This window comes from Saccostrea cucullata, unplaced genomic scaffold (genome assembly GCF_032062105.1).
Source record: "Saccostrea cucullata isolate Sc308-1 unplaced genomic scaffold, CSIRO_AGI_Scuc_v1 ctg2877, whole genome shotgun sequence".
Classification (NCBI taxonomy): Eukaryota; Metazoa; Mollusca; class Bivalvia; order Ostreida; family Ostreidae; genus Saccostrea; species Saccostrea cuccullata.
Genome location: NW_026922805.1, coordinates 31,087 through 48,968, shown reverse-complemented (window position 1 = coordinate 48,968; position 17,882 = coordinate 31,087). Strand labels below are relative to the sequence as shown.

The window sequence follows — 17,882 nt, the reverse complement described above, 5'->3', positions numbered from 1 at the left end:
TTGGGGGGGGGGGTTCAAGATATATTACTTTGCAAAATGTAATTATACTTTGACCTTAGCCATAATTCTTCAACAATTTAAGCTAGGAGCTCAATATTTTACTTGCATTCTACGACACCAATCCTTTTATTTGGTACCAATATTTTCTAAGGAATAAAAATAAGACATTTATCTGATTTTATAAGCATAAAAATTCTGAGAATGAACCGAATGGCAAATTTGAAGACCTTCAGTATAAATACAACACTGTCGTTTCCATTGTAAATTACCTTTCAGAGGAGTGTTAAAAATGGCTATGGCAGTATCCCCTTACTCGTCTACAAAAAATGCCTGCAGAGCCTGTCGACTTCTCATCGGTCCGTGTACTGATGAACTGAGGGATGTATTACGTCATCATGTACCACCGTCAACATTCCCACATGTTTAATCAAAAGATAGATAATCTTTCTCGTCTGACAGCACCACAACTAAATCTGATCCTGCCAAGAGGTAGTACTTATACCGGAAACTACGAGGATATGGATATTCTTTTACTGTACATACTACTCCGAAACATGTGTAGTATACCACCACACACCAATGGATGGGGAAATGATCCAGACCCTACTGAAAGATCTCTCTCTGCCAACATTGAAAGGATTCGAATTGCCAGAAACCAGTGTGTTCATTCTTCTAGTCCCGCCCTATCCAATGCTGATTTCAACAGAGTCTGGTCCACCGTCAGATCAGCAGTCGGGGACCTTGATTCTCTCCTTAACAATAGAAACCAATATGAAAGAGAAGTTGATTTTTTGAGACATGAGACAATGGACCCTGTCCGTGATCTTTACTTCATCGAAGAACTGAGAAAACAAGCAGCAGAAGACACGGCTACAAGAGAAAGAGTTCATAGCCTAGAATGTAAATTTAACAATTGAAGTATAAATGAAACATAGTATCTTATTTCAATGATTCAATCTGATAATTATCTGTCACTATTACTTGGACATTTTTTAAAAGTTATTTCAATTTTTTTAAGGTAAAGTAGAACAGATTGCTAAAAATCAAAATGTTCGAGAAAATACGACGCAGCAGATTACGGGCAAGTAGCAATATTTATACGTCCTAACTGATTAAGTATTTCAATGCGTTACATAAAGGACCCCATACTATACGCACCCGCTAAACAAAAAAGGAGGTAACTTCAAAAACCTCTTTTTGCATGCTCAATCACCTGGTTTTCAATTTTTAAAATCCATGTCATAAATCACCTTATCTTTCGCTGACCCCAGAACACTACATCTTTAAACTGTGTAAAAATCATATATTAAATGCTGTATGAAATAAATTAGAGGAGCTATTTCTATTCTGGAAAAACCTATTTATTCTTGGCCCCTGTAAATTGATTGTAAATCAATAAATAAAGTTGAAGTTGGTATGTAATAGCAGTCCTATTTTCACACCCGATTTTGATTTATAAAAAGTTTTAAATTCTGCAGAGAATATAAGTACTGCCGTATGTCTGGTTAACTTGGAAATTGCAGACATATCTTAATTATATACTGCTTTACTTGTTTTGACATAGAATGTCGTATGGCAAGTGAAATTAAAGTAAACACATGACAGCTTTGTTTGTATAAAATGGTTGGGACGCCAGTGAGTTAAACAGAACTACAACAGAATGATGAATGCCCAAATTATGTAGCGAAACCTTGAGTATAATGGACGAAACCTAGAAAATATATATATCAAGAAAACATTGATGTAACCATCAACTGTCGCCCGAGAAATATATATAAAGTAAACAATGGAAATGAGTCTTCATCATCAAACCGCTTCGATATACATGTGTGAAAAGGCATGCGTCTAATTGATGGAGACGATAGTCGCGAATAATTTGAAAACTTATAGTCGGATAAAAAATCAAACAAAAACGATACCATTTTAAACTTGATCAATTCCTCAAGTAAATGTTCGTTGCACAAAATATAAATTGAAGTTAGACACATGCATCACCTACATTCAAATTGTATTAATTTTTAATCATAGAATATAAAACACGAACTGTGAAGAGTATGTTTTTATGCGAGAAGTAAAATTCGATGTTCTAAAAAGGGGTCCTGTCGTTTTTTCGATAGTGAATGATAAGCAACTTTATATATTAAATATGAAAAACATATATATTTTTACAGATTCACTTTATTGAAATAAATATATTATGTATCTCGTAATTTATAAAGGAAAAACATTCTGATTAACAATTTTTTTCAATGTTTAGAAAACCTTTAATTCTGAATAACTTCTCCCACCCCAATTCCCATACACTAACACTTAAACGTATATGTACAGAGCAGCCCGGTCCTTATTTTTTCTTTACAATCTGCTTGCTGAAAGGCTCTCTGGGTTAATTTAGAGGATAAGTAATGACCTAATGTATGTTAAATTTTGTGAACATCGCTATCAACGTTTAACATAAAAAAAACATGTATATGATATACTTTTTTTAAATTAATATAAGTGCATGTAACCCTATGATGTTTAACATAACAAGGGCTATAATTACAACCCTATTTTTATTCAAATTTTCTCACACAGATCTGCAAGAAAGTACTTTTGTTTGAATTAATGTCACTGAGCATCCTTTTAGTATTGAAAATTCTAATAGAAATCAAATTATTTAATGGGTGAAAAGAATATACATACATGTACATGTATGATTGATATATGTTTTTTATCTTTTTTTCAGATGAAGTAGCATAGTTAAAAAATGAAGCTATTCCATACAATGTTAAAGGTAATTTTTATAAGCAAAGACAGTGTGTAAGTGTTATACCTGATATTCTGCTCTTTTTAAGTCAAAGGTTTTGATTATTTATTACATACTTAGTAATAGTACAGGATTTGCGTAGCGGTATGCGTTAGGCCTGACTTCATAATTATAATGACCATATCAGCCCTGTAGTGCTGATATAGATTTACGGGACTAATACGGATAATTGTCATATCCATAGTAAATGAAACCTAAAAACCAGCACTTGTGATAATACTAACTTTGGAGGGGGGTGCACATTCTCTTTATTTTACATTTTTGAATGTAAGGATAATCTATTTAAAAAAAATAAAAGATTATTTTCAAATAACGGATCGGACACATTTGAAATAGAAGAACTAACAAACACAAACTGTATAAGACAAAAGATGTGAAATGTATGAAGTCCGTACATGATTATTTACTTACTTTCTTTTCAACTTAATGTGTATTGTATTTTACTAAGTATGCAATAACATAATAATACATAACCCTTTCAACATCAAATCCTGTATCAACCCTCAACCAATATCAGCTCTCAATGATAAATTTTTGCTGACAAGGTCATTGTATCGACCACAGAATTTACGAAATGATAACTTTTAAAGAGACTGTTGATATTTTAGTTTCATCAACTTGTTTGTTAATAATATATCTCGTATTAGAAATTGTTCATACGTAGAGCATGCTCTTTATATATTATATATATTTATCTCAACACGACTTACGTTTCAAAAAAAAAAATGCTCGATATTTATTTGCAATTCTCACTTGTCAAAATTGATTTCAATTGAAAATACATGGTCTTCCATATGTAGCTCTTCACGAAAACGATATCCTGCAGTAGAAAAGAGAAGACATGGTATTCTTTGAAACACACAACTTCTGCGCAATGCTGCAAAAAGTGAAGAAAAATTCTCATGTGACGTTTGTTGGAGTCCCTGGATCTGGAAAAACAGCAACAGCTCGTCACATTGCCCTGATGTTACAACAGGAAGGGTATGAAATTTTACCCATCAAAGACATCAGAAAGATAGAGGACTACTGTGATCCCAATAATCCACAAGTATTTGTTATTGATGATGTGGTAGGTGTATTTGGACTTCAAGAAGTAAAAATGAACCTTTTGCTTGATTACCAAGATAGAATCATGAAGCCCGCAATGCCAAAATCAAAAGCCCTCATGACATGCAGAGAAGCAGTATTCAAAAAAGCAACTGAGTCAAATTCATTTTTTAAAGACAAAAATACTATTGTTTTGTTACATAGTGAAGCTTTTGCTTTAACTATAGATGACAAAAAAGAAATACTCAAAACCTACAGCATAGAGGAAAATATGATGTCTCCTGCAAGTTTGACATCAGCATCAAAAATGTTTCCTTATCTTTGTAAGCTGTTTTCAACAGAGAAAAAATTCCAGTTGCATGGTTCTGTATTCTTTCACAATCCAGTTCCATGCATTTTGAAGGAACTTGAGGAATTAGAAAATCAAAACAAAATTCACTATGTTTCTTTAGTGTTATGCATGATGAACGAAAACGAATTATCTGAGAAAATTCTAGAGGAAAGGGAAAATGAAGGAAACTTCAATGAAATCAAATTAACGGTTCTTCGAAAATGTAAAGTCAGTAGACAAACTGATAATTTCAAATTTGTTGATGCAATGTCGGAAATGGAGGGGACCTACACAAAGTTTTGTGTAACTCATTATAGCTTCATTCACGATTCTATGTTTGAAATTGTTGCATATCATTTTGGTTGTAAGTTTCCAGAAGTCATTGTGCAATTTATGAGCAGTAGCTTTATTGCAAACTATGTCCGACTTCATAGATTTCAAACAGAAAAATCAGAATATAAAGTTATTCATCCAAGTGAGAATATTGGAAACAGTGTTGAATGTATGTTAGAAGGGAATGAAGTGTGCGTTTATGAAAGAATACCGGAGGACAAAAACGTTACATTCAATGTCGGGCCATTTGATCTTTGTATAAAGATAAGACAGGATCTTTATCCAATGTTAGCTGAGCGTTTGTATAGAGATATAGAAAAAATGGAACTGCATGATGTTTTTATGAATAATGTTTTAAAACAAACTGAGGTTTGTCGGGCTTTTATTGAGGTGTTAAAGACGAAGTCGTACACAGAGTTGAAGTCTTTATTTCTATCTGTTCAGACAGACGTGTGTAAGGTGGTGAGTAAAGGAGAAAGTGTAACAGAGGAAAATGAGAAGAAGAGTGAGTGGAGCACTGAGAGGATGAGACAAAAAGTGTTGACAAATACGTGTAGGAAACCAGAGACTGTTTATTGTGTCAGGGTTATTAGTTGGGTGGTTAACTATGGACACAGTCAGATCCTAAAGTATATTTTAGAACAAATTGAATTACACAAGGAAACACAATCTGAACTATTCGAAAGGAATTGTTTTAATCCTGATTCAATGTATATCATAGGAAAAGGAGAGATCTGTCAACATACTCCTGAAAAATACCGTCTATTACTACTAAGTTGTTACAGTGGTGATTTAGAAACTGTAAGAATAATACTGAAATATGTAAACAAGAACTTGATCAACGAAATACTCAGAGATCTTGATGATTATTATGTGTGGTCTGACACACCACTGACAGCAGCTTGTAAGAATGGATATGTGAGTATAGTAAAGGAGCTGCTAGAAGCAGGGGCTGATGTTAATCTACAAGACGAGGATGCTACACCACTGATAGTGGCATGTAACAGTGGACATTCGAGTGTAGTGAAACAGCTGCTAGAGGCGAAGGCTGATGTCAATGAACTGTGGATATATACACCGATGACTATAGCATGCGCATATGGACATTTGAATGTAGTAAAGGAGCTGCTAAGTGCAGGTGCTAATGTCAATCTACAAGATGAGTTTGATACACCACTAACAACAGCATGCATGCATGGATTTATTGATATAGTTATAGAACTGCTTGAGGCAGGTGCCGATATCAATTTATATGGTGAAAATTATACACCATTGCAAACAGCATGTGAGCTCGATTATGCGAATGTAGCAAATAAACTGCTAGATGCAGGGGCTAGTGTCAATCCACAAGGTATGGATGTTACTCCATTGACAGCAGCATATAGATTTGGAAATAACACTCTAGTGAAGAAGCTACTTACGGCGGGGGCTGATGTCAATCCACGAGGTGTATTTACTACTCCGCTAACAGCGGCGTGTAGAGTTGGAAATTACACTCTAGTGAAGGAGCTACTTAAGGCGGGAGCTGATATCAATGTTTATGGTAAGCATAATACACCACTTACAGAAGCATGTGAAGGTGGACATTTGAGTATTGTTAAAAAACTCCTAGAGGCAAATGCTGATGTTAATTTGCAAGGTTACAATAAAACCCCTCTGATAGCAGCAAGTGAGCATGGGCACCTGACAGTATTAAAGGAACTGTTAAAAGCCGGGGCTGATGTCAATAAACAATATGAAGAACAAACAGCACTGATAGCAGCATGCAAGGGTGGACATTTAGAAATTGTAAAGAAGCTTATGGGAAAAGGGGCTAAAATAAATTTACAATGCCTAAGTGAAACTCCATTGATAGCTGCATGTAATTCTGGACACCTTGCTATAGTGAAGGAGCTGCTAGATGCAGGGGCTAGTGTTAATTTAGGAGCAAAAATAAGTTCACCATTGAACGCAGCATGTGAGGGTGGACATCTAACTGTAGTAAAGGCACTGTTACAGACAGGAGCTAATGTAAATTCAAAAAATTATGATATTGCACCATTGACGTTGGCATGTGAGAGTGGACATTTGTGTGTGGTAAAGGAACTGCTTAGAGTTGATGCAGATGTTAATCCTAAGGGTCATTCTCATACACCACTGACTGGGGCATGCTTGGGTGGATATCTGAGTATAGTAAATGAGTTGCTAAAAGCTAAGTCTGATGTTAATTTGCAGGGTCAGTCTAATACACCACTGACAGCAGCATGTAACAGTGGACATATGAGTATTGTAAAGAAGCTGATAGAGAAGGGGGCTGATATAAATTTAGTAGGCGGAAACAAAACACCACTGACAGCAGCAAGTGAAGGTGGACACATTAGTGTTATAAAGATTCTGCTGAAGGCAGGGGCTAATATCAATCGACAGAAACAATATAAAACCCCATTGATAGCGGCATGTATGTATGGGCATTTGTGTATAGTGAATGTATTGCTAGAAGCTGGCGCTGAAGTCAATCCACACAATCATTTCACAACACCACTGACAGCAGCATGTAAGGGTGGACATCAGAATGTAGTTGAAGAACTACTGAAGGCAAAGGCAGGTATCAATCCACGTGGTCATGATTATACCCCTTTGACAGCACCATGTGAAGGTGGACACGTATATATAACAAAAGCGCTATTAGAGGCTGGAGCTGATGTCAATCTTCCAGACAAATCGAATACGCCACTAACAGCGGCATGTAGGAATCGACACTTCATTGTAGTGAAAGAACTGTTGCAATGGAAAGCAAATGTTAATTTACATGTACTAAGATTTCGTAAATATTATACACCACTCATAGCAGCATGTGAGGGTGGGCATAGAAGGATAGTAGAAGACCTGGTAGAAGCTGGAGCGTATATCAACCCACATTATGGAAGTAATTCACCACTAGTGATTGCATGTCATGAAGGGCATATGACTGTTTTTGATGAGCTACTAGAGGAGGGAGCGGTTGTAAATATTAAAGCAAACGATGAAACACCACTAACAGCAGCATGCAAGGGTGGATACCTACGTATAATAGAGACGCTGATAGGAAAGGGGGCCGAAATAAACCCAAAAGGCAACCGTATTTCTCCACTATCATGGGCAAGTGAAACAGGTCATATGAGTGTAGTAAAAAATTGATAGACACGGGGGCTGATATCAATCCAAAAGATAAATATAAGACACCGTTGTCAGCAGCATGTGAGGGTGGACATATGTGTGTAGTGAGAGAACTACTTACGGCGGGAGCTGATGTGAACCTACAATGTGAATTCAACACCCCTCTGACAGCAGCATGTGACGGTGGACATTTAAATGTAGTGATGGAGGTCATTGGTGCAGGAGCTGATGTAAACGTACAAGATAAATTTGAAACACCTCTAACAGCATCGTGTAGAAGGGGAAACCTGGCTATAGTAAAGGAGCTTCTTAACGCGGGAGCTGTTGTCAACCTACCAGATAACAATAATACACCGCTGACGGCAGCATGTAAGGATGGACATCTAGATGTTGTAAAGGAGTTGATAGAGGCAGGCGCTGATGTCAATAAACAAGATTCTTTTGGAAATACTCCTCTTCATGTTACAATTTTATATCAGACAAAGCTTGCTGTTCCGGTTGTTTTGATTCTGAACAAGTATGGTGCAGACTCAACAACCTGTAATAGGGAGAGTCTATCATCCTTGTGTGTTGCATTAATCAATAACAAAATGGATGTTGTGAAACAATTCCTACAAACAGAAAGAGAAACTCGGCTGAATAAATTACGTTTCTTTAACTGTTTGGTTAACAAGACACGGTGATGTGATATCTGATAGTAAAGATGATGTAGTGGTAGCACAGCGACAAGTTTGGAGTATAGAATTATTTGGAACTGTGTATTATATAATCTTTGAAAGTGAGTGCATTGTTCTGAAACATTTATTGGGATTAGGACTGGATGTTAATCAGTTGGTTTAGGTGTATGATGACTTTAACTATGAGTTTGATGTCAGGCCTTTGCTATTTATTCTAATAGATGATGTCAATACAGTGAGGGACAGGGTAGAGAAGATGAAAATACTTCTTGATGCCGGGGTAGACGTAAATATCAGGGTGAAGTATAGTACGTGTGATTCTGCGTCAGACGAAGATGGTGTCCTTGATAGGTTTAGTGATGAAGATGGAGATGAAGATTATGTTGATGTGTTAGATAGAGAGGGTTTGTCTGTTCTAGAGAGGACACGAAGAATGGTTAATAAGTTGAATTATAATGAGTATAGCTCGAATAATACCACAGTATCTGAGTACAAGACAGTGTTGAATGAAATCAAAAAGCATGTGAGACGATACTCTGTCTGAAAAATAAAAAGTTTGTGATTTTTTTTATTCCCGAGCCTTGGCGAGGGGGATAAAAACACACAAGGAGTTGGATAAAAGTCATATCCAACAAGAAATCATGGGAGATTCTTTTTTATATGTCCCATTTTTAATACTTCACAATCAATGATTTACACAGTTTTGTATCTATTATTCTCAGTCACTCCACATTATTTTATTTCATTGTAGGCAAACACAAAATCCTTTGTGATGTCATAACTATGGGATATGTATAACCCTAATAACATGTAATAGTTAATAGTAACAGTTAATAATAACATAGGATAAACATTATTATTATTGTATTTACTAAAATTTAAATCAGGCTATTTATAGACTCAACTTATGTTTATTTCTTTCTATAGTTTATGTACAAATAATTATCAAATCTGAATGAATTCTACATCGTCTCAAGCCTTGGTTCGGAGTCTGTATCCCTCCTACCTGTGACTTCTTGGTCACAAAAAGTTTTGTAATCTTCAATATTAACGCCCGTATGTTGTGACATCATGTTTAGCCGATGTCAATATTTGTTTACATCGCAATTGAAATCAACAATTGACATCAACACTAAAAAAGATATGTAATGCGATTGCATACAAGGTTGCGACACAGGTCATTATCCGAGTATGGTCTACTCGCATCAATTGGTCAATTTTTTAATGAGCAATGAAAAATTCTCATCTCTTATAATTTTTATATACAATATTGTTTTTCATCACAATAATTTAATAAATACTGTTAAATCTTTTAAATATGTTTTTAAATATATTTTCTTATATTCTAAAACTAGATCACGAGTTTACTCCATACACTTCTAGTCTAAAGCATCTCTGAAAATATTGTTTATATCGCTTGTAAATGTTTTTCTGCAAAATACATCTATGTAATTGTTTTTTTCTGTGTTTCCCTGTTTCTTTGTTATTATACTATTTAAGTAATTTATAAATATGTTATGTATCGTTGTATGAAACATTTTGTTTACACCTCTTGTAATATGGAATGAATATGTTGAAAAATTATTTTTATTTTGGACGACGATAGGGAGTGCATAAGTATATATAATTTTGTTAATAATTATTCATGATTAGTGAACAAAAAAATAATTCATTTACAATTCATGAATAGCATTTGGGAGTAAATAACTGAGAAAAAATGAAACATAACGCTCATTACTTTTTGTTTATTAAAAATGTAGTTTTGTTATACTTTTTTAAATTCATTGTTGTGATCTTTGACACTGTAGGAGGAGGTGAATTATATACGTCTATTAGAACTTTGTATTAAGATATTGTGTAAGTTTTGCAAAATAAATGTTTTTAATTTTTCCCATATTTACTTTTTTTCATAGGAAAAGCCGTCTACCGGGGCCCTTTCACTTTAAGTCACGAAGACTGATCCTGTTCCAAAGGGTCTGGGAATTTGAATCTAGAGTGAATATTTTCATATCAAGTCTCAATTCTTTTGAGGCAGGTTTGAGTTTTTTCTCAGTTATAAATATGAACATCCTTCAAAGTGTGATGTGATAGGTTGAGAAATGAAAAAAAAGCAATTTCTTCGGAAGATGTCACTGCAGACCTCATGAAAAACTGAATTTAATTTGTCAGGACCTGGGCAGTTCTACAAGTCAGGACAGTTTTTATCAAGGCAGTTAACTTTTTGAAGCAGCTTTGATCATTTTCACAATTTGCAACTATTGAATAGAATTATGCACATTGTATTTTAATCTTAGTTGTAAAATGTCATTTGATGGTGTACAGGAAATCCATTTTGTGTAAAATAACTTGCCTACGTCAGAGTGAGTTACGTCAAAAACGTATTACTCCGTATTATGTTACTAATTTGCTAAATTTTAAGCCTTTTTTGGAGGAAACAACATAACTTTGGGCAGATTTAAGACTTCAAATCTGGTCAATGTGACAAACTTATGTTTTCTTTTTTGGGTCTGGTTTAACTTATGGAAATGTCAGTCGGTATACCCCTGAGCAATACCGCTTATTATTATTGGCTTGTTATAGTGGGAATTAAGAAACTGTTAGATTATTATTGAAATACATCAATAAAGATTTAATAAATTCTGAACCAGGAGAAATGTGTAGCGATTACGGAAAAAAGCATACACCACTGACAGCAGCATGCGAGGTAGGGCATTTGAATATAGTTAAGGAGCTCATAGAAGCGGGGGCGGATGTCAATCTGATGGGGAACTCTTATACGCCACTAACAGTGTCAAGCATGGATGGTCATTTGGATGTCGTTAATGAGTTGTTAAGAGCTGGGGCTAATGTCAACCGAAGCCTTTATAATAGGGCATTAACAGCAGCATGTATTTCTGGACATATAGGTGTTGTGAGGAAGTTGTTGGAAGTAAAAGCTGATGTCAATCCAACAAATTTTCTTTTTTTATCTCGAACCTCTCATAGAAGCCTACAGGAATGGACACCTAATTGTTGTGGAAGTGCTGCTTGGTGCTGGTGCAGATATTAATTTACAACTTGAAAATATTGGTATTTCACCAATATCTGCAGCATGTACGGGTGGGCAAACACATGTAGTAAAGAAACTACTCAAAGTTGGTGCTGATGTCAATCTAACCGGTGAAGAAGGATATGGAAATAACGAACAGTATTCAATCTCAACGTCCATTAAACAAATATACAGAATAAGAGCAGAGCAAACACGGACCTCCGAAACATCAGAGGTGGGATCAGGTGCCATGGAGGAGTGAGCATCCCCTGCCGACCGGTCACACCCGCCGTGCGCTCGTTGTCATAATCAGGAAATAACGGAAAAAATCCGTGGTCAATTCAGTGTATAAATAATGGACTAACAATTGGTATGAAAAACGTCAGTCAGCATTTCATTCAATGATAAATTGTATTTGCTAACAAGGTCATTGTATCGACCATAGAATTTACGAAATGATGACTTTAAACGAGATTGTTGATATTCTTGTTTCATCAACTTGCTTGTCAATAATTTACCTCGTTTAAGAAATTGTTCATACGTAGAGCATGCTCTTGCGTATCGAATCAATTGAGATATAAATACTCCGTATGCAGGTGATGAAGGTATATTGCTGCATAAGTAAGGGAAGTTGACGATAGAGAAGTTAAAGTCATCACGTTTATCATATAGCTTGGTTGTTAGATTACCATTAGTGTCTTTTTCAAGTAAAATATCCAAGTATGAAGCAGAAGTGTCGGACTCTGTGGTATCTTTTATCTCAAGCTCACCAGGATATATCGTGTCGACGTAAGAATGGAAACTATCATTATTAATTGACAATACGTCGTCGATATATCTAAATGTCGAGTTGAAGGCCACAGCAAGTGTTTTCTTCTTTTCACGTAAAAGATTTTGCATAAATTCTGCTTCATATGAATATAAAAATAAGTCTGCTAATAACGGAGCGCAATTTGTTCCCATGGGAATTCCAATAGATTGTTGGAATACCTGGTCTCCAAAAACCACATAGATATTGTCAATCAGAAACTCAAGCATCTTCTTGATGTCAACTTCAGAGTACTTATGTGTGCAATCAGAATCTGTTTTAACAAAAAAAAAATTTCAAATGACCAGTGACGAGGTAAGTAAACTTACGAGTTCCATTTTTGTTGAAGAAGCAGCTGTCAATGATATCAAAAAGCCTCACCACTATTAGCAGCATGTGAGAATGGACAGATTGGAGTAATTAATGTGTTATTAAAGGCTGGAGCTGATGTCAATAAAACGTGTTTATTTAAAACACCACTAGAAGTAGCATGTCGGGGTGGATATATGAATGTCGTGACTGCACTACCAGAGGCAGGGGCTGATGTCAAAATACAAAGTTGTGATACTTGGCCTTTAAAATCAGCATGTGAGGGTGGAAAAGTGAATATGGTGAAGGAGCTGATTGCAACAAGAGACAAAGAATTTAATAATTATTTTACCTTACTAGTAGAAGCATGTAGGTATGGATATTGTGACGATGTTACTAGATTTAGGAGCTGATGCTGATATCAATCAAGAATCTTATGTTTATAGACCGCTGACAGCTGCATGTAAGGATGGACATGAAAGTGTAGTAAAGGCGCTGTTAAATACAGGCTCTGATTTAGATCAAGGGACTGAAAAAGATGAGACTCCTTTACTGACAGCATGTAATGGTGATCATTTTGGTGTTGTGAAATTGCTGCTAGAGGCTGGGGCTAATTTCCATGCAAATAATTATAACATCTTTAGAAGATTACTTTATGTAGCATCTTCTCGTGGGAATATTTATATTGTGAAGGAGTTGTTGAAGGCGGTAAGGGGTGTTTTTCGACGAGAGTATTTAGATTATCCATGTAGCCATGGGCATATCAGTATAGAGAAGGAGTTGTTAGAAGCAGGTGCAGATGTCAATCGACTTCACCCATTACAAGAAGCATGTTTTGAATGACATTTAAATGTTGTAAAGAAGCTGATAGAAGTAGAGGCTGATGTTAATAAAAAAAAATGCTTAAATGATTATGATACACCATTGATAACAGCATGTAGCTTTGGACTTTGAGAATAGTAAAATAACTGCTGCATGCAGGAGCTAATGTCGATGATCAAAGGGAACATGGAGAACCACTTACAGCAGCATGTAAGATTGGATATATGAGTTTAGTGAAGATGCTGATTGAAAAAGGAGCTGATGTAAATCCACAAAATAAAGATAAAATACCACTGATAGCAGCATGTGAGGGTGGACACGTGAAAACAGTGAAGGAGCTGCTAGAAAAAAAGCACATTCAGCATTTGTAAATAACAGACTCTATAATTTCAAGGTACTAGTGGTATAATTATTTAAGATGGATTTGACATTTGTCGATATCTATTCAAAAAGAATATGTGTAGGTCATTGAATAGTTTTAGGTTTAGGTTATTTATGCACCATAATCAATTCATTTATGGATTTCATCTGTATTGTATTATAATCATGCAAATATACTCGTATGATTGGTTGGATATTATTTTTATACAAAAAAACGTTTCATTTTAAATTCTACAAAACAATATGATTGTTACATGTTTATGCTTTTAATTTCAATTATTAATAATTTAATAATTTAATTTCAGTTTGCAACATGTCATTTGATTGGTTAAACGGTTTATCCATTTTGTATAGCATAACTTGCCTACCGCTTGACGTTAACTTTTAAAACATGCGATATTTGAAGCCTTTTCCGAAGGAAAAAATGGAATAATTATCTCATTGTCTACATTGAAATTAAATTATAAGGAATGAAGCTTATTTCAAGTTATGTTATACGACATAACATAACTTGGGGCAGTTTACGCTTTTTTTATAACCGCTCCGCGGTTTATAAAGCGTAAACTGCCCAAGTTATGTTATGTCGTATAACATAAGTTGAAATAAGCTTCATTCCTTAATTAATACTAAATATTTTCTAAAATTGTTTTAGACTTCTGGAAAGTTTTTTTTTTTAGAGAAAGGAAATTTTAAAGCAGTTGATCAGACAAAAATTTAGTGTAACTATAATTACTTCCAGATTTTTTTCCAGTCATTTTAGATTAATACTAAACACACTCAAACTATTATTAAATGGAAATCCTTTATATTGCTGGTATATTATACATCGTTCATTTTCAGTTTTGGTGACTTCGCATTTTACAAATACTCTAATATTTGTTTATAGATATTTATAAACATTTTCTAAAATAATACAGATCATTTTATATGTCTTTTATATACCATTACCTTAATAAATTTTGCAAACTTTCAGTTTTTTCTCTGTTTTGTTATTTTTTTAAGTGTGTACTTACGTAAATGTTTTAATTTCCTGCTTTGTTTGAGTTTATTGAGAGATACAAATCATATCTTAGTGCCATGTAGTTGGCCTTGTAAACTATAATAATGTTTACATGAACATTATCAATGACCAAAATTGAATTTACGGATTGCATACTTTATTTTGAGTGAGTTCTTGGTCAATTTTTAAGCGGTTAGCTAGCTAACCGCTTTATGGCATGGGCTCCAAAAAACCGGAAACTTCCATAAGGCGCTACCTATAGACATCGCTTTATCGCACGTAACCTTATCCTTCTGCAACCAAAAATCGGAAACTTCCACAAGGCGCTACCTATCGACAACGGTAACTTCAGCAAAGCGCTTCCTATGATTTGTATACTGTTTAATACGCCCCCTGGTGAGAGATTGACAATATGCTGTGAAGAGTGGCTATTATAACGATTATATCGAATTTTTATTATTATTTACCAAAGCATTGACAATACTTAGAACACTAACTTCAAAGAACTGAGAATTTGGTCCTTCTTATATGTACATCGCGCGATCGCGATTTATAGCAACTGTTAGTTTATTTTTGAAAGTTGAACGATACGGTTAATTATACAGCAGGTTGAAGGTTATTACAGACTGCAAAAACATCAACAAATCTCTCGATCGAGTTTGATTTGCCTTGCCAAAGTATTAAGAAACACCATTTATTAAGTTAGGTAATACCTAAAAAAGGCTTTTATAAAAACACCGAATGCATCTGTAAGTTTTACAGTTTTTGTAACGTTTTTATGGAAACAATAGGATTACCTCCACAATGAAACGTTTGTTTTTCTTCTCTTTTCTTCTCTGTCTAATAAACAGATTATAAAAGCTCTGCTCCAAGGGGTTAATTCTCTACACCTTCTTTGATAATCTATTACAAACGATCATAAAGGATCACTTACTTTTAGTTTTGAAAAAAAATAATGGGGCACTTAAAGTAGTAAAATTAGTTTTGAAAAAAAATTGGTGAATTATATATTAATGTTAATCAGGATTGTGATCCTCTTCTAAAAATCAATCGATATTATTATTCACAGAAGAATGAGGTATGAAAAATCTTGGCAATTAGCAAAAATTTAAAATATACACTTAATGCTTATTTATAAGTTTTGAAAATTTGATCAATTCCTAGGGAACGTATAATTAACTGTGAAAATACTTTTTAAATTTGAATTTGTCCAATTTGTCGATTATTTTTGAGCGTTTGAGAAGAATTAAATTAAAATACAGGTGTTTAGAGGCACATTGATAGAAAAGAAATCAGTGTACATTGTTTAATTGACATATTGAAGAAAGTGACACTACACTGATTTTTAGTGTAAATTTGAATTTTTAAATACTAGTATTGATTGATTAGACAACTTTCCTTTTCACATTTTATTTGAGAACAATATTGCATGAAGAGTATATGGCAAATACACATTATATGTCCTTATCTAAACATATTGTGCAAGACTTCTTTTAAGTGATTCTCATATACCATTTACTTTATTCGAACATTTACTTGTTTGAAAAGTCAATAAAGTACATTTCATAAAGCTTGATAATCTTGTTTACTCGCCAGTCTTCCCGTAGAAGTAGTAGTTTATAATATTACTAAACGGAAGTATTTAGTATCTGTATCAAAATACAGAATGAACAATGATCGATTTAAGAAGAAAATCTGACTCCTGGAAGTTCAAGAGGTGGGATCCGTTGCCTAGAAGAAGTAAGCATTCCTCGTTGACATGTTAATTATATAGCCGCGATGAGCCTACACAACTGAAGCTCTCTGATATCAATTCATTTACAAAGTCTCTGCTCAGCCATCCTTTTTTCTCTGACTAGCTAGCCGTAGATCTTCACTACTCCAAATCCATTAATCTAAAGAATTTAACTTGTCATTTCATTAGTTGTTTGCTATAGTAGGCTTTATAATTACCTAATTTCAGTTTCAATAGAGCATAAAAGACAATTAAATTTTCAACATCAACATAATTGTTTTCATCCAGAGAACAATTGGATGCCATCAAGATAGAACTTTTAAAAATGCACTTCCTGTCTTTCAAACTGAAGAAATCTCATGTTTAAATTTTGAAACATGCATTTCAATCTAATTAAAATTTATTTAAACCAAATCCGCCACCGCTTTTGAAACATCTAACATCCTATTCGGGGTCACATCAGAGCGACCTTTCGATTATGAATACATGTACAATTAAACACAATTAAACACAATCACTTTGGCCATGTAGATTCAAGCCTCGGTAAAGAATTCTCAAATTAATTCCACGGCTACATATCATCATTATTGATACGGTCTTATGTTGAATTAAAGTAAGTTTGGGATAAATTTCATGTTTTGTTCAATCTGAACACGACCCGTAAATGACCACAGACAATCTTTCTTACTTTTATATCAGCACCTATTTAAATTATGATATAATTTGTACACTTTGCCTTCGTAACACCTGATAACATACCTTAAAACCAGGGCCGACATGCAGTATCCCTTACCTTGCTCTTGTATTTTATTTAGATGCATTTATATTTGTTTATAAAACATGTCATGTGCAGTACTGAGCTTGAAGAAGTGGGATACTTATATAGGGGCTTTGGAATAAAAAGTAAAGGCGGATAAATTTAGTGAAGAATGCCAAATCATTTATTTTTACCAGTTGTGAACATTGTCTGCCTTGATGTTAAATCGTGCATATTACTAATCTGTCAATGATTTTTTCAGGCTTTCGGTCTTTCAGTACTTTCATTTTAATATATTGCGTTGATGTGATTCACCTGAGATAACAATCAAGCAGAGAATACTTTTGACCCAGACATACTTTTCAGGCAATAAATTTCTACACTTCATTACTTGTTTTTGTTTATCCTGCGATATTTAATTTTAGAATCTTTGTGAGATAGAGATTTTACTGGCCTTACATAAAGTCAAAACTCTTTAACTTGTGGGATTCATGCGATTTTTATCTAAAGGAAGCATCTGAAAGCAGAAATAAAAGAATCTGTGATATGCATGTCGTAAGTGCAAGGCTAATATTCAAGGAACTTTATTTTATTGTGGTTAAGGTAAATTTCGACTGGCGATATTTAATTTCGATTTTTACATGTTTTAATACCAGGAAGTAGAACATGTAAACATACACTGACATTCGAGAAAGAAATACGATTTTTTAATA

At 34.2% G+C, this 17,882-nt stretch overlaps 1 protein-coding gene across 1 annotated transcript; it reads left to right on the top strand.

Annotated features, from left to right (window-relative positions):
* Positions 1–330: 330 nt before the first annotated feature.
* On the top strand, positions 331–13,667 carry LOC134262512 (uncharacterized). The gene is given in 11 exon segments (XM_062744910.1): positions 331–900; positions 3,607–4,690; positions 4,724–7,091; positions 7,188–7,385; positions 7,479–7,560; positions 7,677–8,312; positions 8,551–8,733; positions 10,921–11,258; positions 12,603–12,843; positions 12,983–13,267; positions 13,456–13,667. Coding segments are annotated over 11 exon segments (6,147 nt in total). The 5' UTR covers positions 331–380.
* Positions 13,668–17,882: the final 4,215 nt, after the last annotated feature.